Consider the following 24,416-nt stretch of genomic DNA (forward strand, 5'->3'; position numbering starts at 1 on the left):
ATGCTGTGTTCCTTTTACGCCAGATGTAACGGGACATTTGCCTTCCAAAAAGTTCAACTTTTGACTCATCAGTCCACAAGGTATTTTCCCAAAAATCTTGGCAATCATTGAGATGTTTCTTAGCAAAATTGAGACGAGCCCTAATGTTCTTTTTGCTTAACAGTGTTATTTGCGTCTTGGAAATCTGCCATGCAGGCCGTTTTTGCCCAGTCTCTTTCTTATGGTGGAGTCGTGAACACTGACCTTAATTGAGGCAAGTGAGGCCTGCAGTTCTTTAGACGTTGTCCTGGGGTCTTTTGTGACCTCTCGGATGAGTCGTCTCTGCGCTCTTGGGGTAATTTTGGTCGGCCGGCCACTCCTGGGAAGGTTCACCACTGTTCCATGTTTTTGCCATTTGTGGATAATGGCTCTCACTGTGGTTCGCTGGAGTCCCAAAGCTTTAGAAATGGCTTTATAACCTTTACCAGACTGATAGATCTCAATTACTTCTGTTCTCATTTGTTCCTGAATTTCTTTGGATCTTGGCATGATGTCTAGCTTTTGAGGTGCTTTTGGTCTACTTCTCTGTGTCAGGCAGCTCCTATTTAAGTGATTTCTTGATTGAAACAGGTGTGGCAGTAATCAGGCCTGGGGGTGGCTACGGAAATTGAACTCAGGTGTGATACACCACAGTTAGGTTATTTTTTAACAAGGGGGCAATTACTTTTTCACACAGGGCCATGTAGGATTGGATTTTTTTTCTCCCTAAATAATAAACACCATCATTTAAAAACTGCATTTTGTGTTTACTTGTGTTATATTTGACTAATGGTTAAATGTGTTTGATGATCAGAAACATTTTGTGTGACAAACATGCAAAAGAATAAGAAATCAGGAAGGGGGCAAATAGTTTTTCACACCACTGTACAACCTCACCTTGGTAGCAGAGTTTGGCTGTTCCTCACCCAGTTTTAAGCCTCCTACACAGCTGTTTCTGTTTCAGTTAATGACTATGTTTCAACCTACGTGTGACATTGATGATCATTAGCACCTGTTTGGTATAATTGGTTGATCGTACACCTGACTATAATCCTACAAAATCCCTGCCTTTGTGCAAGTGTACCTATAAGAATTGATGCTGGTTTGAAGGCAAAAGGTAGTAAAACCAAATATTGATTTGTTTTAGATTTTTCTTTTGTTCGCTCACTTTGCATTTTGTAATTAGATAACAATAAACAATCATTATTTATATTTCTGAAAGCATTCTTTGTTTACCGCATTTTTTCACACCTGCCTAAAACTTTTGCACAGTACTGTATATACATACATACATACATACATATATATACACACATATATACAGGGTGAGTCAAAATTATGTTAACACTGATGGTACTGCTATGTATATACTTATATACAATTTTTGTGGACAATTTATGTGCCACATATGGTGCATGTGTTGAACATGATGGCAAACAGGTTGAGACATTCCTCTAAATCATCTTGCACATAAGGATGTTTTGTGAATAAATTGTTTCCGCCATTCAAATGTCAACATAATTCTGACTCACCCTGTGTGTGTGTGTGTGTATTTTATATGTATGTGTGTGTGTGTTGGACAGAGATCATTTAACACTTATGAGGCATGCTTTTGCACAACAGTATTACTATAATCACTATTATTAACAGAATCACATGAAAAAGCTATACTCACGGAACAAGCAAACTGATTGTGCCAAAATCTGGATGTTCCCTTATTGCCAGGTCTCCAACATACTCAAAAAGAAAACCAAATAACTTCTGTAATATAAAACAAACATAATAAATGCATATAAATCATATAAAATATATGTAATATTTGATCACAAATAACTCACAAACAATAAACTTGCCTCAAGTTTTGCTTTGTTTCCTACTGCAAGGCTTGGATGGTTGCATTTATTAATTCTCTGTATTATGAGAGACTGTTTTTCTGGGGAATATCGCAAAAGTAAAGATTTCAAGTCACTGTAGGTTTCAGGAGCTATAACATAAAAGAAATAAATATATTTTACCGGTACATACTGTATATAATCTGAATCATTAAAATCAAAGATCTTGTCTGTAAATACTTGTCAAAAGGGTATGGATTATTCACAGGTCTCCACACGTTTCTTGGGATTTCTTCTAATATAACATACATTAACCTCAATATCTCTGGCAAACACACCATTAGTGTCTGAAGAACACAGGATTATTTACAACTATTCTATGCACACAATAACTGTATTCCTCAAACAGCAAATCCCTTGTTTATTTTCTGAAAGTGTGTTTTGCTCCTCGACAAAAAGAAAAAAAAAACTGCATGTCATATTAGTCCACAAACTATCTGGATGATATTCTTGGAAAAGAAAAATTTACAATAGAAGAATGACTTGTCACTGAATATACTAACTAGAAAATGAAAAAAAATTTTCAAAATGATTTTCTTCTAATTAACCAACTTGATATGAACAAATACTATATTTGAACCATTTACTAGAACATTCCCACTTAAAAATAATAAATTTATCTAATATACTGTATAAAGCTGAATGTCAATTTGTGTGTCTGTCTGCCATTTAAACGCATACCTTTGAGATTGTGTCTGCCAAACTTTACAGTTTCCCAGTTTATAATGGGGAAGACCACTGGTGATGCTACATTTAAAAACTATTTTGCTTGGGGAACTTACTTAGTGCCCCGATCGGTTTTTATCAGCTGTTTATAAAATTACTATCAAATTTAACAGCTCTGTATAATTTATATCCTAAGAAGTACATCGAGAGAAAAGTAAAATTTAATTCATTGTAACTGAAAAATAAAAAGCCAAGTAAATAAATAATACTGCAGGAGCATGTCACCTGGACTGCATCACAAATGGTATAATCACCTGAAGCAATTTAAATTTGCTGTACAACCTAGATGTATTTCTCTATGCTACAGGAAGAAGTCAATTTATTAATGCATTTTCACAAACTCACTGGACAAACATACACCAATAAAAATATACCACTCTAGTCAATATCTGAATGAATCCCAAGTACTGTGATGAGAATATGATACATAAAATTATAATGTAAAACACATAAATCTTGCTCTGTGAACTTAAATTAAAATTAAATGTTAAAGTAAATTTCTGTTTTCTTCTTAGGTTTTGCAGTTATTTCTATTTTAGCTTTATTTTGGCAGTTACTACTGTACTTAAATTTTATTGACAAAACAACAAAACAAAGCAATAAATATTTTTATGATAAATCATACTGAATTTCAAAGCATACAAAACAATTAAATGAGTATCATTTTTGCATGACATAGACGCATTATCTGCAAAATCCAAATATGACCTTCTACAAAGTTATAATTTACTTTCGTGGTACAATATCTTGCTACAACAGTTATTGTATCACAAAGGGTTTGGAAAGAAATAATTACAAAATTGTAGGGAACTACAAGTCCAGTTTTTTGCAGCTTCTGCCTTGAGTCCCTTACTGCCGGGACAGCTGCAGCATACTCGACTTAACAGAAATAAAGAAGGATTGAAAACAGATGGAAATAATGGACATTATTTTAGAAATATCTGTTGTATATATAAATGCAGATTACAAACAAGTAATATCTTCCAAAACAAATAAATTATATTATGGCAAACGGTATTATTGTACCTGCAAAGGTATATGGAAGTTCAGCAGCTTCTTTCTGAGCAGATTTCTCTGTTTCACTCCGACTCATCATTGCCTTTGGTTTGTTTTCCTCAGTGGTTTGGTCTTCACTCTCTCCTTCACTGTCTTCATTAGATTCTAAATCTGAATGATGGTCCTCAGAATCACTATCCTCTACTTCTTCATCTTCTTCCTCTTCATTCTCCTCTTCATTTTCACTCTCGTTTTGCTCTTCATCACATTCTTTGTTTGATTTTTCTGGTAATTTCACACACAATTTTCCATCCTAAAAAGAGTAAATAATTTTTTTTTTTAACACTGAATATTTGCAGTAAACAGATACTGTATTATGGATGCATAACTAAAACTTTAAACCGGTAAATTAGCTATCATAATCATGTAGCAGGACACAATCATGCAAAGGGAATGGACTACTAAATATATTGATATGCTAATCGAAAAAGTGACACATGCTTTCTTATTAAAATAAGTTAGAAGAATATTACAAGAAAATTATTTGTTAGCATTAATGTTACAGTATCACCCACTTAACTTTAAACAAATACTACTGATTCCACAAACACCATATAGAGAAACTGATATAAACAGATGACATTTCATCTAAGCATGCTGTAGTAAAAACTGCTATCATACTATCAAAGATTTTCATAAAAAAATTTCTTTGTCAATAAAATGCAAACCTTATATGTAAGTAACTGTCGATCTTCCTTGGTGAGAATAAAGCCATCATTTAGATCATCAGCTGAGAAATGTACACGCTTCTTAGCACTGCTCTCTTCAAAGTCTCCTTGCATTCTTCTTAATCTATCACTCTGTAAAATAAAATTGAAAATGAAGAAATGGAATGACTGCATTTCCGGAAAGGACATTAAGAAATACAGATAGAAGAGTTTTGTTGATTTCACTGCCAGAGTTGCATAATCTATTTAATGGATTATTGATTGCCTATCAAGAATTATATTTAAAAGTACATGCAAACCTATGTCTTGAAATGTCAAGATTAAGAGCAACATTGTGAGTAATGTGTATATATACACATCTTTTTCCATATAAATGTCTGTAAGGAACCCAATATAATAAGCCCAAACTACTTACATTTAATCAATGAAACACCAGTTCGCTACATTTATTAAGTAACATGCCCCAATCCCACATCTTCACACCAACTAAATGTTATCAAAGTTTTGGTTTCAACAAATTTGTTCTAGATTTCTAAGACCACGTATATGAAGAAACACTTCCAAATTTCTACCATGAATTACTACCATTGTCATACACTGTTTGATTCACTGTTTGAATTAAAGCATTCTTTTGTATCAAATTAACTGATGCTTTAAAAAAAACCTAGATCTGGTTCCTACATAGCTTTCTCTAATAAAGAATACAAATCCTTGACTCCCATAGTCTTACATAGCAGGACATACTGGACAATTTAGACCAGGGATGCACTTGGTTGCTCTTCTCTGAACAGTTTCCAGAGCTGCTATGCTGTTTTTATAGAATGGTGAACAAAACTAAACACAGTACTACAGATGTATTCTCACTAGTGCATAACACAGTGTAAGCATTAACATACTTTAAAGTTTTTTATAATAGTAGGGTGTTGTACCGTGTTAGCCATTACAGATGCAATGAGAAGTCGAGCAAAATGATACCTTTTGAGGCAATAGAATCAGCCTGAAGAAGGGGCCTGAGCTGCCTCTGTAGTCTGTTCAGTTAGCCAATAAAAGATGTCATCTTGCTTGACTTCTCAAAGTTTTTACAATTAACCTTCACAATTTAAATGATTATCAGCATTATATGGAACTTTAAAAATGTTTTCTTAATTTAAACCCCTGAAAACAGGCTGTGCTTCCCACAGATTCACCCAAATTTTATTCTAGATGAGCTACACAACATTACTTCAGTAAGAAAGTGGAAGGGTAAAAGGTAATTGCAAATATTTAGATTACCAAGCTTTATTAACCTTCAACTTGTGGTGTTTAGTACACAACTACTGTTAGTATAGGAAAGTTTTCTCTGTATATATTTTGTTATTTTCTTTTAGTTCAAGGAACCCAATATTACAATATATATAAACCCACCTGGAGTGACGTGTGACTATGACAAAAGCAATAAATGGAAAATGCTTCATTAAAAAAAAATTTAAAATGACATACTAAACCCAGAGAGAAGTTATATTTAGACATTTCTTCAGTGTGTTTGAACTATTTTTGCACTGCATTTTTGACAACCTCTGTGCTCCAAGAAAAGTGCCAAATAAAATAAAACAAGTCATTAAGTTATTCTTGTGGAAGGGATATTTCATAAAGAATGATTTATCTCAAAATAAAACCATAACGACCTTTAATATTAAATCATCATTTACTATAAACATATAATCCTAGCTTTGTTGAATTGAAAGTGGAGATTCTATGCTAAGCGTTACAACAGGTAACCTAAAAATTTTTGTAGCATCATGTGATATTGTATATTGAACTATATGTGAATACTGCACAGCAAGAATGATTGCTAACTTCCTAAATATATAAAATACACTGCAACAATGCCTGTATAGATAATTTTGTTTCTGTATTTAACAGAAAAAAGCTGATTAGGAACCTCTAATTTTTCAAGACGTTCACGTTCTTCTCTGGCCAATTCTTCTTCAGACTTCATTCTATCAGAAGGCTTTGCTTTCATCTCAAAGCCCAACTCTCGCACCATCATGTCATACTCGTCTGGCTGAAATGAAAATAAATCATGAATGCATGTATTATGTCTGTATTATAATTCAGACAACAATATTTGTACTTTACTGATTTATTTAATATTGCATCAGACTGCATAACTCATTTTCTGTATTAAGCAATAAAAAAATAAATGATAATATTAAATTCTGTCAATGAATGGTTCGATAAATTAAAAAAAAAAAAAGGTACCCATCCCAAATTTGTGAACCTGTAAGTTAACACTTATTAATTATCCATTTAATGTTCTGTACAGTATTTGATGGAATTGACATAAAATAACTACTGGGGGATGGAAATGCAAAAACCATACATTTTCAAATGTATTTTGATTAATTAATTCTTTAACAGATTATTACATTTTGACTGCAAACAACACAAAAGGATCATTACTAAAAATATCACGCATATACAATGAATATAATTTAACTGTGACATAGATCGACATAGACATGTGTTTTATAGACCCACAGATACCTTGCTTTTTTCATCTTTTTTCAGTGCAGCATTAAGATTTCTACGAGACACCAAACTCTGAATAGACTTCCACTCACTATCCAATTTTTCTGTCAGGATTTCAGACTCTTCTTTCTGTGTCTGCCGTTCATGCTGCAAAGGATAAACACAAAATACATGGAAATCTGATAATGAAGTTTAAACAGTTTATAGCAGGAAGATCTGCAGATATTTTTAATATCAAAGTTATCCTTTTTGATACATGTGCTCACTGTAACACCTGCTAAGACACCCAAAGTTATTTTATATTTATTACGTGTAATAAAAATTAACCAGTGTATTTTTAGATCCATGCTCAGAAAATAACAAGTATCTAAATTGTGACTGTATCTGTTTGTCTACATGTTGAAACTCACTTATTCGTAAAGGTAAAATTTTGGGAAAGTTCAGTTTGTGTTAATATATTTCAAATAGATCATGCTGTACAAATTTTAGAAACTTCAAGAACTCTTTAAAAAGCATTAGTGCATTTTCCAAATTACCTACCTTAAAACAGAGATCCATTTTATTAGAAGTGAATAACTTATAATTTATTCTTTCAAACAAAACATGAGACAGATTATTTCAGCTAGTATATTTTTTTTCACATCCAATAACCACCCCATACCCACACCTCATCAAAACAAATGCCCAGTAAAAGTTATAGAAATGCAGATAGAGTTAAATGTACAGAAGAGATCTCGCTATCACATTACAAGATTCTGTGTGTTCCTCTGCCACATCAGCTCATTTCACCTATTGTTCTAAGTTGTAACAGGAAAGTTAAATGATTTTTTTAATGGTGTATAAGTAAAAAAAAATATATCAATAACAATAGCACATCAATCAATGCAGTCTGAGGATTTTTTATATCAGCTGAATTGGAATCTGGTAGCTATGATAGATTTTTCATCTAAAACAAGTCTATCCAGCGGTGCTCCAGACAAAAACTCACCTGAAGGAGCAGTGGCTCCTAAAAGAAAAAATGAGGAGCCAATAACTGATTTACATGCCAAGTAACAAATGTGTAAAATATTATTCTTTCAGTCTCTTACCTTTCTAACCTCCATGTATGTGTGCCTAATTCTTTTCCTTCTCCTGTGCAGTGCATCCTTCCCTCATGCTTTTGTGCTTGTCTTGATGATTTGGGTAACTGAATGTCATTATAACTTTCAAACTATGTACAGTCATTAAGAACATTAATTATTAAGAACTCAAGCTCGAAGTCTGTGTCACTGACTATTAGAATGTCAGAGGCATATCCAGCATAATTTTGTCTTCTTTTACTCATGTTTGAAGTGAGCCAGCATTTGACACAGGGCTCAGGAAAACTGCTCAAGAGATTGGCCTTATGTGCCGATTGTGACTAAATCCTCCAAGGTTGATTCACTGAGTAATTTTATTCTGTTCTGTACTGAAAAGCCATGTTAACACTGATCCACTGAAATATGCAGAACATGATCTCAACAAGATGAAGAATATTGTGGAAATATGTGCAATGGTGGCTGGTATGGAGAGGCACATTAAACGTGAAATTAGAACACTGTCTACATTGCATTGATCTATACCATTTAAATAAAGTTTACTGTACACCATTAATCTGCCAGAGTATGAGTGATGTTAACTTCAAAATACACTTTGTTTATCTTGATATGTATCTAATATGTATAATACAAATACTATTTTTGATTTTCTTTTAATGACAAATGTGTTCTGATATTTTTCAGGTAATGGAGACAGAGGTTTTGAAGTACAGTAAGTCTGTTATAATCGCTAATCACGGCACCGGAGAGTGGTAATGTGGCAATTTCACTATACTCAGCTGTGCATGTGACAGTAAGTACCCTATAAACCTATTTGTCTGAAGTGTTTCACATATAAAGGACTAGTCCAGATTTGTCAGGCCTAAATAAACTGCAGCCCTATTTTTAATGTCATATGCCTAGTTCATATAAAATGGTGGATAAGGAACATAAACATGTTTAGTCCACCTACTGTAGCAGATAAAATATGAGCTCTGCAGATCAGGATTCTAATGTACCTATAACATATTAGAGGGTTGCACCTGTAAACAACCACAAATATTCTTTATAACACTATTACTATATAAAACCAGACCCTCCACCAGGGGCATCTGTAATAGAAATTTACTTCAAATTAAAACAAAAAATATATCAGCAGTTCAGAAAGAACCATGCAGTTTTAAATGTTGCTTATTGAACATTCGCTCTCTTGACACTAAAGCTGTTTTGGTAAATGATATTATATTAAGTACAAAATCTGATCTGTGTCTTCTCACTGAAACCTGGCTTAGTAAATGTGACACTGTTCCCCTAGCTGAGGCGTCACCAGATGGCTACTCGTTCCTTCATAAGTCTAGAGATTTTGGTCGAGGAGGAGGCCTTGGAATAATTCATTGTAACAAAATGCAAATCACTTCTAAAAATTTTACATTTAACTTTACATCCTTTGAGGCATTCATTTTAAATATTAAAACAGATTCCAACACAATTATAGTGCTAGTCTACAGACCACCAGGGCCGTATTCATTGTTCATGACTGAATTTAGCAACCTTCTATCTGATTTGGCTATAAATTATGATCACGTAGTACTGATGGGGGATTTTAATGTACACATTGATGTGGAAACTGACACTTTTCGCAAATGTTTTACTTATTTGTTAAATTCAGTAGGATTTTGTCAGATTGTCAAAGGTCCAACTCATAATCATAACCATACATTAGATTTAATTATAACTTACAAAGTTGAAATTCAAAATTTAAATATAACTCCATTAAATGAAGTTATTTCCGATCACTACTTAATTACATTTGATTTAGTCCTGCCCTTGTCAACACACTCCCAGATTAAAACAAAGACAGTGCGACATCTAGATTGTAATTCTGCTTCAAAATTTATAGATACTTTGAGTAAGTCGAGTGTAACTGCGGAAAACCATTCAGATCAGTTAACATCAAATGTAAACGTGGAAAACAATTTAGATCAGCTAACATCACATTATAATGTGACCTTGAGAGATGCTCTGGACACAGTGGCACCCCTTAAACCAAAAGTGATCAAAGCAAATAGAAGCTCTCCCTGGTTTAATGAAAACACTCGAGCTCTTAAATTAGAGAGTCGAAAACTGGAGCGCAGATGGAGAACAACAAAGCTACATGTCTTTCAAATTGCATGGACAGAGAGTATTAATAAATATAAAAAAGCCCTCTTTAAAGCTCGCTCAGAATACTATTGTACATTAATAAATAACAATAATAAAAATCCTCGAGTACTGTTTAGAACAGTGGCTAAATTAACAAATGGAAATTCAGATCCAGTGCAAAACACCAACAGATATTAGCAGTACAGACTTTATGAACTTCTTCAATGAGAAAATTAAAAATATAAGATCCCAGATCTCTGCATCACACTACAAACCAAATACTGGCTTAGCAGACCCTGTCTCACATTGCATTCAGCACTTTAGTAATTTTAATCCTGTAACTGAGCAGGAAGTCTTAACTTTAATTTCTAAAATGAAGCCCTCTACTTGTTCCCTAGATCCAGTGCCAACAAAACTAGTAAAAAGTGCAATGAATGTTCTTGCAGCGCCTATTCTAAACATTATCAGTAGTTCATTATTGCATGGCACAGTACCTGAAGCACTAAAAGTGTCAGTCATTAAACCATTACTTAAAAAGTCAGACCTAGACCCACACATACTAAATTATAGGCCTATTTCAAATCTACCGTTTCTCTCTAAAATACTAGAAAAAGTAGTCGCCAGTTAGCTTCAGTCACACCTTACGCATTACAATTTATTTGAGAAATTCCAGTCTGGTTTTCGCACTGGTCATAGTACAGAAACGGCACTAACGCGAGTTGTAAACGACATTCTGATATCCTCCGATGAAGGAAACTCCACTGTAATTGTGTTGTTGGACTTAAGTGCAGCATTTGACACCATCGACCATTCTATTTTACTACACAGGCTAGAAAATGATGTTGGGCTTACAGGCACCGTGCTCGCTTGGTTTAGTTCTTATTTATCAAATCGATTCCAATATGTACAGAAATGTGATGATAGTACTCCATAATTATACACAGAAGTTCAATATGGTGTCCCGCAGGGCTCAGTACTGGGACCTTTACTGTTTTCACTTTACATACTTCCACTGGGATCTATCATTAGGAAACAATGTTAATTTTCACTCGTATGCAGATGACACCCAGTTATACCTTTCATTTAATCAGATGAAGTTTCTCTGATGTTGTCTTTAATTAGTTGTGTTAGCGAATTAAAGGAGTGGATGAATGAGAGCTACTTGTCTTTAAATACAGATAAAACAGAGATGTTAATTGTTGGAGGGAATGACGCTGATCATAATATTTTGTCATCATTTAACTCCGTTGGAATCCCAATTAATTTTACTGAATCAGCTTGCAATCTAGGAGTTATCTTTGACTCTAGCATGTCATTTAAAGCGCATATTACAAAGTTGTCCAAAACATGCATTATATTTTCATAAATACATGCATTTAAACAGACCTTTACTATAAGATAGATAGATAGATAGATAGATACTTTATTAATCCCAAAGAGCTAATGGTTTATGACTTTCTATTGTTTCCTATGGAAAGGAAAATTAACACTTAATTTCAGCCTTGCAATGTAAGTGTTAATAATTAATTTTTAGACAAAGTACCTTATCTAGCTTTGATTTTGCTATCAACTCATCAATGAGTTCCTTGCGTGACTTTTGTTTTGGTTCCTCCATTTTGCCCTTCTCTCCTGGGGAAGCCTTCTTCCGCAGCAGGTTCCCTACTCCACCTCCAAAATGAGCAGCAGTTAGCTCAGCTTTTTACAAAAGAGAGAGAACATATTTTACATTAATCAAGTTTTATAAGTACATACACATAAAGTAAACAAAAAGATCACTTCACTAAAGTAACAGCTAAAAAAAGGCTTTAAAATAAACTAACATTTTAACTTTAAAATTTAACATGTACTTCCTAAAAATAGACTGTTGGCAACATCTGCTGTTTGGTTTTTATTTATTTATTATCTTTTCAAAAGGGAAAACTGGCAACATGACAAGGGCACTATAGCGGTGTGCAGTTTTCTCTAAGAATGCAATCAACTCCATTAATTTTTTCACATTGTGTTCATTTTTGTGATGCATTGAAATTATTTTTTTGCCTAACACAATAAATTCAACACATTTATGAATTCATCTTTTTTTACTCAAGAAAATTTGGTTTCTCTAGAATTAAAGACTTATATTTCTCATTTTCCAAAGGTACACCCCCTCCCCAAAAACTACCCAGAGCCGACACACTGTATATAGTCCTTTAGTACCTATTATAACGGTGGGCCTTTTTTGTTTATTATTGGACAAGCACGGCTCATCAGTCAAGATCTATTTTTCATTATGGAGAAAATAGAAAAAGAACAAAGGAAACAACAAATCGGATTTTTGAGGTGGGACAGACAAAAAAAGTACAACTGCTTTTAAAGAATACAAACAAGTATAACTTTGAAAAAGCCTTCGAAAATATAGATGTGGAGTCATGTAAAAATAAATGCAATAAAATATTGAAGAATTTTAATACAACAGTACCTTCAGCTAATGCAGAGAAGTTAGGAAAAGGACTATCTTTATATTAAAGATAAGATCACAAGGAACAAAAGTGAAGTTAGTACCTGATCACATGACAAATACACACCAGAATTTTTGAAAATCTCCATTTCAACCCCCCTGTTGAGATCTGGCATATTTAAATTTACACAATTTAAATTTATACAGCGTTTCCAAATGTATTGCTTTTAGTGGTTGAAAATGCCATTTTAGTGTGAAACAGAAGGACAGAACAAATTGCCTTTTCAAATGTATCTGTGTTTGTGTGGGAATTACCCCCATTCTTCAAAGAAAATTAGTTTTAATTCAAGTCTGGCTTTGGCTGAGTCAATTTTGGAATACTTAACTTTTTAATTCAAGCCTTTATTTAGTAGATTTTGTGCTTGAGGCCATTGTCCTGCTGGAAATGGAATCTTTGCCCTTAGCACAGATCTCTAGCTGAATGAACGGATTCTTTTCCGGGATTTTTCTATATTTGTAACATGGCTACTAACAAATTCCAGGTGTGACTTAATGTTGGCCTTTTTCAAAAGTGGACTCATTCTAGCCACTCTCCTAAATAGGCCAATCTGTGAAATACTTAAAAGACTGTTGATATCTGGACAATTTCTCCAATTTTATCTAAAAGAGCTCTGCAGCTCTGTCAAGTGTTGTAGCTGATCTCCTAGTTACTTCTCTGACAGTTACTTCTTTTCTGTCTGGTTGCTTAGCTTTACATGGAAAGCCTGATCTCGGAGTTGTGCCATATTATTTTCATTTTGTTACAATGACCTTCACAGAGCCTTTAAGAAGCTCCAAAGCTTTAACAACCTTTTTATAACCACCTCCATCTTTTTTTCCTACAAAAATCTTCATCTCAAAATTTCACAGGTAGCCCCTTGGTCTTCATGACAACAGGACTGATCTAAGCTGATATGAGTGGTAAAAAGTGGTAAAATACTTATCAATTATTTGTAATTTTCAGATTTTTATATACTATTCTAAACACTTTGTGTCATTTAGCATTACACATAATTACTTTTACAGAAGAAATCACATTTAAATTCAAATTTGCAACATAGCAAAACAAAAACCAATCAACTGGATGATTAGTATAAAGACAGCATATGCAGACATGTTCTTTTCTACCTGTGTTATACACTCATGGCTGTACATCTTGCACACCATGAAGAATGTGCTTGCAAAGTGTAGAAATAAATTTGCTTATATTTGACCTTTGCTACAGTATCTTCCAAAATTTTCAGAACTTGCTTAACTAAACTTTATGATGTTTTGTGGATGCTTTTGGGATCCTATAGTCCATACTTTAAACACAGCACTAATTCAGAACTGACATGCCAGCTAGTGCACATGCCAATGGGATATGGAAGAAAAAACACTAAAGACCTGTTTCTGGGCTAAAGTTACCAAGTAAATAAGAAAAACATGGATTCATTTAGCTTGTCATAAGTTAGCTAGCCACTTTAAATTCAAAGATGCCAGTGAAAATGGAGTAAGAAATTGAGGGAGCTAAGGACTGTAGAAGAGACAGGATGTCACAACACACAGTATTTTGTGACATAAGCACTGTCAATAGAGATACTGGCTTCAAAAACATTTTAATATCTATTTTGTACATTATTTGTTTTTTTGAGGTCAACTCTAAATGTCAACTATTTTATCTTTGTTGTGTATTGGCTATGGTCTAACAAAATAAAATAAAAATGCAGCAGACCTACAACCAAAGGCACATTCATTAAAAAATGTTAACTACAACTTTCAACTGTATATTTTGGTTGTGTGTCGTGATGCATATCTTGGGATCTACCCACATCAGCAATCAATCATTATTTTAAACCAGCCTAAATTGACCAAAGCTACTCATGTTTAAATGTGTAGCGGGTGCCATCTATATATATAATTCACTAAGCCGCCGCCAGCACAAGCAAGACACCCATGGAAGCACGCAGGACGGAGCCACACCCACCAACTCTAAGACCATTGGATACGACGACAACTTGCAGAGCCACGCCCACCAACTCGGACGCGACGACTCAGAAAGCACGCCGTCATTTATGTTCGTCTGTGCTAGAGTCCACATGTACCTCTGAGCCACGTTGACTGTTCATAGAGGCATGTTTCTCGCGGATGTGAATCGCTGTGTAAAACAGTTTGCGAGGGGTATCCCATGGGATCCTTAAAACAATCCTTTAAAACTGAGGTTAAAACACAATGAAGAAAGCAGTCTTTAAAAACCAATAAGCCCTGTGCCTCTTTTTCATGAGTGTCTCACCTGCTTCACCGATGCAGGCCCTGAAACAGTCGAGATGCTCTCTCAGCAGCTGACCTTCTCTGTGCCTGACTCCACTACTGTCAGTCGCCTGATTAAAAATGGCCTTTTGAAAGGGAGCTATGGACCCGCTATACCACAGTAACACATTGCCTTCGAGCCTGCTCTCGCTCCCTCTAACGTACCGGCTTTCTCTCTCTCCTCACTCGCTAGCACACTGCACAGGGGAGAAACGCCCGCAGCACGACTCCATCCGGAAACCGTTTCAGCCACACTTCCACGCTCCTCGCTACGCTGTGAGCGTGGTGATTATTTAAAAATGGCCTTTTGAAGGGGAGCTGTAGACTCACTATACTACAGGAACACCTGTGACATTGCCTTCACATTGTTTTCCTTTTATTTCTGATCCCGTCGAGACGATCAGACATATTTAAAAATGGCCTTTTGAAGGGGAGCTATGGACCCGCTACACCACAGGAACACCTGTGACATTGCCTTCGAGCCTGCTGTCGCTCACTCTAATGTACCGGCTTTCTCTCTCTCCTCACTCGCTCGCACACTGCACAGGGGAGAAAACACCCGCAGCACGACTCCACCCGGAAACCGTTTCAGCCACACTTCCACACCCCTCGCTACACTGTGAGCGCGATGATTATTTATTTAAAAATGGCCTTTTGAAGGGGAGCTGTGGACCCGCTATACCACAGGAACACCTGTGACATTGCCTTCACATTGTTTTCCTTTTATTTCTGATCCCGTCAAGCAGATCAGGCACCCAGGCAAACAACACTAAATAGCTGCAACTACTTTGCCCGCCCCAACTCCTCACCTCAGTCGGTTTCGTCTGTGTTCAGCAGTGTTTCCCAAACTCGGTCCTGGTGAACCCCTGTGGCTGCAGGGTTTTGTTCCAACCGGATTCCTAATCATTAATGCCGGTGAAACTCATCCGGGATAAGTCGGTTTTTCAAACGCAGCCGTGTAGCAGATTAGCCTAGCTGGATATAATAATCCGAGATGAATGCGCACCCCCACGCTGAGTAAAAAGCCAATGAATATTGAGTCTAGAAAATATGATCAGCAAGTCTTTGATAGGCTGCAACAAAATGATGAAAGAACAGGTGCATTTTTTTCACACAAGCTGTGTGTGTGGGTGGGTGGGTGTTAGTTAGTTAGTTAGATAGTTAGTTGGTTAATTAGTTACTCGAAGGATTTCAAAATTTAATATGCACAAGCGGTAACACTGCAAAAGCAGCCCAAACCAGAAAAGACGGCTGGCAAAAAGTGGCCGACAAATTAAACGCGTGTGCATTGTACTTACTGAAAGCAGCGTTACGGATTTTGCAAATGTTCATTTTTTTCCCCTCTGCTTAAAAAACATTAAAAAAGTGCCGTGATTATGCGGCGTAGTAGGTATGCAGTGTGTAAAAAAGTTTGTTTGTCGCGGATAATTTGCCTTTTACTTTTACAGGAAGACAATTTCCTGTTAGATTTGCCTTTGCAATGACAATTAATAAGGCACAGGGCCAAACTTTCAAAAAGATATGCATGTATCTGCCAAAACCAGTTTTCAGACACGGACAGTTGAATGTTGCTCTCTCCAGAGTTCCATCTTTTCATTCACTTACTGGTATGCCTGCAGGAACATGTGCAGCGAGCGAGCGAGATAGAGCGCTGGACACATAACAATACTAATACTTCATTACATTGATATAGCGGTGTTCTCAGTATTCAAAGTGCTATCCACACAGGGAGGAACCGGGAAGTGAACCCACAATCTTCCACAGTCTCCTTAACTGCAAAGCAGCAGCACTACTACAGCGCCACAAGGCAGTTAAAGAATGCACCGGGCTCGATTTTGTTTTCACTTCTGTTTACAGCGATCGGGTCATAGATAGCATTGTTGCAATGTCACTTTTCTTGGTGGCTTATTACATTATGGATGTTTCACATGTTAATTTTTTCCCCTGTGCTTAAAAGACATTAAAAAAGTGTTTCTCAACTGTGACTCCGGAACATCTCAGTACGCAAGCTATATTAAGCGTCAACAACGAAGACTCGCTACACCTTAATCTACAAGTACTGACACTTATCCCTACCGTAACTTTCACCAGCATGGCCTTCTTCGTCACAGACGATCCCGCTTTCAGTCACGGACAATTATATGTTGCTCTCTCCAGAGGTCTATCTTTTCATTCACTCACAGTCGTATCCTCACACCCACGCCATTTGGACAACTGTGTCGTTCAGGAAGTGTTCACCCATCACTAAATAATTATGCGGCGTATGCTACGCCGCGGGTTGGCTATTATGTACTATTGTCGCTTTGTTAGTTTGCGTCTCCTTAAGGTGTACCTGAAGAAATCGGTTGCTGACGGGTTCACCTGAAAATGAGAAATTGTGCCTCTAAGGAGAAGAAACAGTGCAGACAGAACCGTTGGGCTGAAGACCTTTTAACCCACAGACAGACAGACAGAGAGCAGTGAAGCAAGGAGCAACAGCGTGTTAGCGCTGAGAATCAGCTTGTGAGCCACCTGCTGGAAGAAGGTTATTTTACCCAGGGTTACAAGTGAGATGTGTCTCTGAAGACAGACTTTCTTGTTGTTGCTCTGGAGCCATCAACCTATGGGCCAATAGGACAGAACATTTATGCTATTGGGATCAGCTGCTTTGCATACTCCATTGTGCTTCCAGCATTTCATCGTCCTCTTGTACTTTAAGGACAGTAAACCAAACTTTGAACACCAGGATGGACACCACAGTCCCAGAAATAGAGCAAGCAGCTACAGAGAACTGGTCAGAGTCATCATGGATTTCTAAAGAAACTTTTAGGTTATTAGCTCTAGTATAACTCAAAGTGGGTCACCTTGCCCTAAGAAATAATTTCAGGGCTTCCCTGGAAACAAACTCCACATGGGTTTCAAAAGTTGTTCTCCCATGTACAGTCAGGAGGAGAAGCATGGTATGCCAGAGGGTGAGTGGAGGAACATGAAAGTTTAGAGCTATAGTATTTTTGATGCCATTAAGAAAAGAAAAGTGGAAAAGACACCACAACTAATGGGCAGGGACAAGTAACTATTAACTTAGAGCAAGGCTTAAATTAATTCTGATACATGGTCTTCACTTCTTTCATTCTACCCTTGTATTGTATTAGAAATATATGCATGTTTGATTTAGGTTTTTGAGTGACACTTCTTCAGATGTGAATTATTATAATGTTAATTAGAACATGCTGTAGATATTTTTGTTGTTATTTTACTGTTACTGTGTTACACTTGGAAATCTATTCAATTTTCTGAGCCTGTGCATGGATAATAACATATTATAATAATATTAATACATAATCACATAATAACATGAGGAATACTGCAGAACAATTTTTACATTACAGTTGATATACAAATCTCAAGACTACAAATATAAATACAGTACATGTCAATATGCATGCGATACTGTTATAGATGCAAAACAAATGTATCCCAATACTGTGGAAAATATACTGTCAATATGTGAGGTAATAAATACTTCTCCATATGAACTAATACTTTAGTACCAAGTCCTGAAAACATAACTTTACTAGATTTCATACAGTATATATAGTATCAAGTAAAAGTCGGTACTGTACTTATATGTGACTGCAAGTAAAATAATAACTCTGGAAGGTACAATAATACATGAGAAAAATGAGTAAAAAAGCTACATATGAAAATGGCTCACAATGGTGATGATACATGACAAGAAAAACTCAAAGGTCATGTCTCAAAATGCTTTGTGTAAAAGGCAGGATAACTTCAACGTAACTGCAGGAATCATATTTATTATTATTAAATAAAATAAAAACAAAATAGCCACACATGGGTTTCATTACTGCATCTTTTATCCATTTACAGATTTAGTTCAGAAAAAAATATTTGTGTGTGCTTTGAGAGTGCAATGAATTGATCAACCAGATGTAAGTTTTAATCACTCAATTTGTATAGTTACAAAGTTTTAAGAGGAAACAAAATGATGGTGTGATAAATCGATTTTAATACTGCATCCTACACAGTCCCTGAAAAGGAACAGAGACTTCACATTCATTTGCTGCTTCCATCAAGCACATCTACAGATGTTCGTTTAAGCGTCCATCCATTTTCTAACTGGTTTATATAGGTTAGGGTCACAGGGAAACCTCATACATGGTTATGAATACAGGACTGTGAGAAACTCCACATTGGCAGTGCAAACAACAGTTGTTGCTAATAAAAATTGAGGCACATTTCAGATGAAGTGGTTTACTTAGCTTGTTAATACTGGCAATGAAATGAGCTGCTCCATTTCATAATACTAAATTAAAATTTATTTATTGCTTCAAAGCACAAAGTACTGCAATTGGCCAGTTAATCAGAATGGGAAAACAGCCTGCTTCATTGATAAATACAAAAATGCAAAAGCTAAATTTGTGTAATTCATTTGGTTTTAAAGTCAAACAAAGGTTAATTTCTATAACCCTTAAAATGTGAAAAACATAGCGAGAGCACATATGTCCTATGTTGGAAAGGTACATTGACAAACATAATATAGCCCACCAGTCAAACTGCAGGCTTAGTTAGCATTCTAATTCTGGATTAGTGCACAGGCTAAATATAAGACAAAAGGGTATTTTACAGGAGGTCTGAAACAACTGATTAATGTAAAACTAATAACACTGATTTCACACAGGAAATTAAAGTTTGAATAAATGAAAAAAAATGCTGAGACAGATCTAGAAAATTATACTGACAGATCTAGAAAATTATACTATCAGGATTTTGCAACATTTGAAAGCTGAATCAACTTGACACTGCCCGTTAAATATTACTCGTTAGTAAGGTTTTTAACCAGCTAAAACTGCTAATATACAGTAAATACATTTTACAGCAGCAAAATTTTACAAACCTAACAGAGGAATTCTCTGACAGCCCCGATTTTTAAAGAATGATGTTTGAAAAACAGATTTAAAGAATGTTTAAATTATAACATTTATCTTGGAATTCACTAACAGTACAAATATAATCATGTTTTATTTTTTAGTATTGATTTTAAATAAGGCTAAACAATTGATTTCAAATTGAAATCGCGTTTTGAAACAATGTGATTAGTAAATTACAATAGCTGTGGTTTAGGACATATGTCTGGTAGCATGTCTGACCAATAGGGCTGTCGGATTGAACTTTGCTATTTAAAAGTAATTAGAATTAATTTAAACAAAGGTCTTATTCAAACACAAAAGCTGACATCCAATTGCAAAAGGCGTTATTTTACCTGCACTTATTTATGCATTGAGTTACTCCAGATATGCTGTGCAAAGCTGCATCAGTTTGCAGATCTATATTTGCACTTGACTTCCACAATCAGCCTTTTTTTTTTTTTTTTTTAAGCCCCACAGCAGTCCTCTGAGCCACAAATCAGACGCATCACTGTGGGCAGGTCTCAGGGTGCCATGTCTATCCATTAATAATTTTTTTAATAATGAAAAAAAAATACGCTTTTGTATAAAATGTACATACTGTATGTACTTGTAGATGCACAAAGAACCAAATACATTATATTTTGTTTGATAGGTGTCCTTCTAGTGAGTATAATCACATATAGCCATTACCTTCGGAAGGAGGTTGTGCGTATGTCCAAAGTCATCAATGGGGGTTTTTAATAATAACAACCAAAGCATAACACATCAATTTCAAAAAATTACATTATACATATTGCAGAATGCCAAATACTAATAACAGGACTATTTATCTTATATTTCACCAGATGATCCTCATATTGGCAACAGAATTCAGCTATCAAATGGTATGAACAAAGGTGCAAACCAGAATTAGACTGAATAACATGTGCCAAGTTCAATCATTGGAGATCACCTAAGCATGGACAATCTGAACCAAGTTTTTACTTTGATCTCTTTCTGTGCTTAGCTCCTTGTGGTCACGAGTTGTCCAGCCTCCTCGTTGTCTTTATTTCTTTATACATATGTGCTATCTGGGTGGTGATGCACTATTCTGATGTCTAGTATATTACTGATATAGCATGTCATACTTGATTAATATTCTTAAGCCATACAATGCACTCGTTGGCCAGTTACATTATTTTTTTGAGGCCTTGGCTTAATGCTGTTTTTCAATTAACTCGGTTGTGCTGTGTCTGGAGTCTGCTCTTTTGATGTGACCTCATCCCAAACTGGCACCAACCCCTCATCACAAATCATCTCTTTAAACTAGTGCTTGATCGATAAGTACATCAGCATCTTTGCTGCTCATTTGTTTTGAAATCTGTGCTTTGTATTAAAAAAAAAACAAAAAAACAGTGCAATAGGATTAATTTTATTTAAACACCCATTGTGTTATTGTAGCCTACCACAGCACAATGCACAATGACTTCCTCATTTCCCCAACACTGAATTATAACCAGTGCTTAGGAGGCAGAAGTTTTTCTTGTTCTTTCACTTGATCACAATCATTTTGCTCTTTTGCAATGCACCTACTGCACCGAAAGTCAGCTTGATGTGTTCACACAACCACAGTTGCCAGTTATATTACGGTGATTCTGCCATACAGTGCTGTATACATGAGTTTTTCTTTGAAGTAAAATCTCAAGCAGTTCTGGAGAGGTCTAGAATCTGCTAGTGACAGCACAGATGATGTAGCGACACCTTATTGACTGTAGTCATCCTACCTGGTCCCTCTATCATTACAAAGTATCAAGTTCCAAATGTATCCAGGGCTTGCTTCATAGAGCATGTAGAACATGATAGCAAATCACTCCCATATGTACTATATCCACGACAGCCTTCCCTTTTAACCCATGAGACTTTCATCAATACTTATGTCACAATCGGGAATATACACCTTTTGCATATTTTTGATTATCGCCTGATATACATCCCAAAGTGTGTACAGTTTTTGTGCTGGGTGATTGGCTTCATCATAGTCACTGTTATTAGTGAAATACAGGTGTTTCATAATGAGTGAAAAACAACACTCAAAATGGGTGTCTGCAATAATGAGGACCAGTACCATCAGTAGACTGGTTTGTCCACTATGATCTGCAGCATCAGGAGACTGAAAACCACCCACATATTGTCTGCAGTGACTATAGCAAGCAAATGGTATACTGCAACTTTTCTGGCAATGCTCAGCGCAGCATTTCATTTCAACAATTTTGTTAACTAGACTATCATTGGCAAATCATGAATATTCCAGATCTGTGTTTTTCATGCACTGAATCACAACCCAATTTTGGATGTTGGGCTGATACCGGTTGGTCACAAATTGTTATTGTTCATATTAATAGTGGGTCGCAAGTCTTACAATCGCACTCAATCCACATCCAGCTCATCAAAGTTGACACCACCCCACCCCCAAAGATCATGCTCAACCAACTAAGGGGGAGGAGGGGTTACCTATTTTAAAAAAAAAAATTGCAGAATTGCCAGCAATAGTTTTAAGCATACACCAAACACAAACATCACTGAAACGTTGCAATTCAGAATCTATCAAACAAGTGTCAATTTCACTGTTTAAGATGACCAATTCACATCCTTATTATGATCTTTCTAGTCGAACACTGGTTCTGTTTCAGTCTGTTCTAAACTGGCTTTTTATTTGCGATTGTGTTTTTGGTTAAAGGCTCCACCCCACTTATGAATATTGATGAGTTACCGTAAAGTGGCAGAATGCATGAAAATATTAATGATTTTTTGCAGCATGATGTTATACCACATACATAGATTGTAGCAGAACAATGTCTTAAGGGTTATTTGGGTTTAACACTGTAAAATATTCAGAGGTGCTTGTCAAAAGTTGTATTGCACTGAACATGTTTTAGAAAAGGACTAAAAAGTAAATATTTTTTGTAAACTAACTACACTTTCTGTTAATGTTAACAATCTCTGTCCACTGACATGTTAGCTATATGGATTGTAATGGTGTTGGTTATCTTGATCCACTGCTTGCTTTTTTTGTCGTAGGCAGTCCTCTAGCAAATGCATCTACAAGTAACGTCTGACTCGAGTGTCCTCTAGCTTTTTCAGTTTTACCTCAGGACGTGGAGAATGCCAATTTAGTTCCATACATTCATGGTACTCCAAAGCATGTTTAAGCATGGCTAAGGTGGTGCAGCAAATTGCTCGTGTTACTGCCTTCAGCGACAACTTTAGCTCAACGGCATTTGCAGTGAATAGTTGTTTGGTCCACATCTGACCTTTTAAAACCAAAATCTCCAGACAACAGACGTGGCTCCTTTTTTCGGCAAAAGTTCTTCTGTCATCATGTGCAACTTTATCATCTGCTACAGCTTCAGTTTCGGAATGTTCTCTGTCAATTTTCACCGCTCAATACATCCACTAATGCATGTACTCCGCTGCATGCGTGTTTAGCGGTGTAGCAGTGAAAAAAATCCCCCCTTAAACAGTTTCCTGCTGCGCCATGTTCCAGGCTATTTGAACCGGTATTGCGGTATAAGAAAAGTACATATCATAACAAAAATAAAAAATGGTTTTCGGTATGAACCGGTATACCTCCCAGCACTAGTTCACAGGGGATCCCAACTTCTTTTACATCTCTTTCTATGCATGTACTACTAGATAAAGTCTCAGATCAGACTGTAAGAGCATCATTTGATATTACTCCGAATATGTTTAGCAAGAACACACTTCATTAAAGTATAAACTAATTTCCAATTTTGTAATAGGTTCATGAATGCATTTACAATAAATTAAATGATAAATTAAATTTAAATTAAATTTAAAAATAAATTAAATTTACAATAAAATGATTGTACTACATTTTTCACTGAACACAAATAAGTAAGTAACTTGTGTACTTATTTTGTATACTTAACAAAAACATCAATTGATTGTGCCTTACAAATTTAATAATATTGCGCACATATCATTCATGGACACAACTTTCGGTTTTTATGTATCACTTAAATTAATGAAGTATGCAAAATTGTTTTTGGATCCTTACCTTATCATGACTCCAATATTTCATACAATAAATCTCAAACAAGATGCTGTGTATCTTTGTGAATCATAACTGTGACATATCTGAAATTGTTGATGTTAGAACCAAGAACTTGGTGAATAAATTTTAAAAAACTAACTTGTTTACACACTCAGTTTCCTAACACTAGATCTGCCAACAGTATATAGGCTTTTACTGTAGGATTCAAAGCATTAAAGTAGGATTTACTTTGTATTTACATCTAACAAACATATTACTCTGGAGAAATAAATATACATAGATAAATATACACTGTTCAGTTACAGAGAAATCAGGATTAAAACATGCATCCTTTAAAGCTTAGAAAAAAAAAAAAAGAACTTACAAGGTCATTCGTTTTTCATACCTGAGAGAAGTCCTTTCTCTTCACTATCACTGTCACTATCCACACGGTCATTTAGCTTCTCAATGTTTGCTAAGGACTGGCCGAAATGTGTCAGTTCCTCCTCTTCATTCAAGTTGTAAATATCTTTCTTTCCATAAATGCGCTGTATTAAATGAAAATTGACAAACAAGCTAAAACAACAATGTCTTGCTATGAAGCAAATCAAAAAATATTTTTTCTAAAAGCCATTTCCTTAAC

At 35.5% G+C, this 24,416-nt stretch overlaps 1 protein-coding gene across 1 annotated transcript in view; it reads right to left on the reverse strand.

The window, feature by feature from the left end:
• The window catches only part of nop14 (NOP14 nucleolar protein homolog (yeast)), a 75,199-nt gene that overhangs the window by 36,522 nt on the left and 14,261 nt on the right, over window positions 1-24,416 (reverse strand). The window contains exons 4-11 of the mRNA XM_028802260.2: window positions 24,180-24,321; window positions 11,612-11,763; window positions 6,887-7,018; window positions 6,282-6,404; window positions 4,361-4,492; window positions 3,663-3,945; window positions 1,872-2,002; window positions 1,694-1,779 (exon numbers count right to left, since the gene is read on the reverse strand). Coding sequence (XP_028658093.2) covers window positions 1,694-1,779; window positions 1,872-2,002; window positions 3,663-3,945; window positions 4,361-4,492; window positions 6,282-6,404; window positions 6,887-7,018; window positions 11,612-11,763; window positions 24,180-24,321 — 1,181 coding nt within the window. The remainder of the gene's footprint in view (window positions 1-1,693; window positions 1,780-1,871; window positions 2,003-3,662; window positions 3,946-4,360; window positions 4,493-6,281; window positions 6,405-6,886; window positions 7,019-11,611; window positions 11,764-24,179; window positions 24,322-24,416) is intronic.

The sequence above is a fragment of the Erpetoichthys calabaricus genome, chromosome 5 (assembly GCF_900747795.2).
Source record: "Erpetoichthys calabaricus chromosome 5, fErpCal1.3, whole genome shotgun sequence".
Lineage (NCBI taxonomy): Eukaryota > Metazoa > Chordata > Cladistia > Polypteriformes > Polypteridae > Erpetoichthys > Erpetoichthys calabaricus.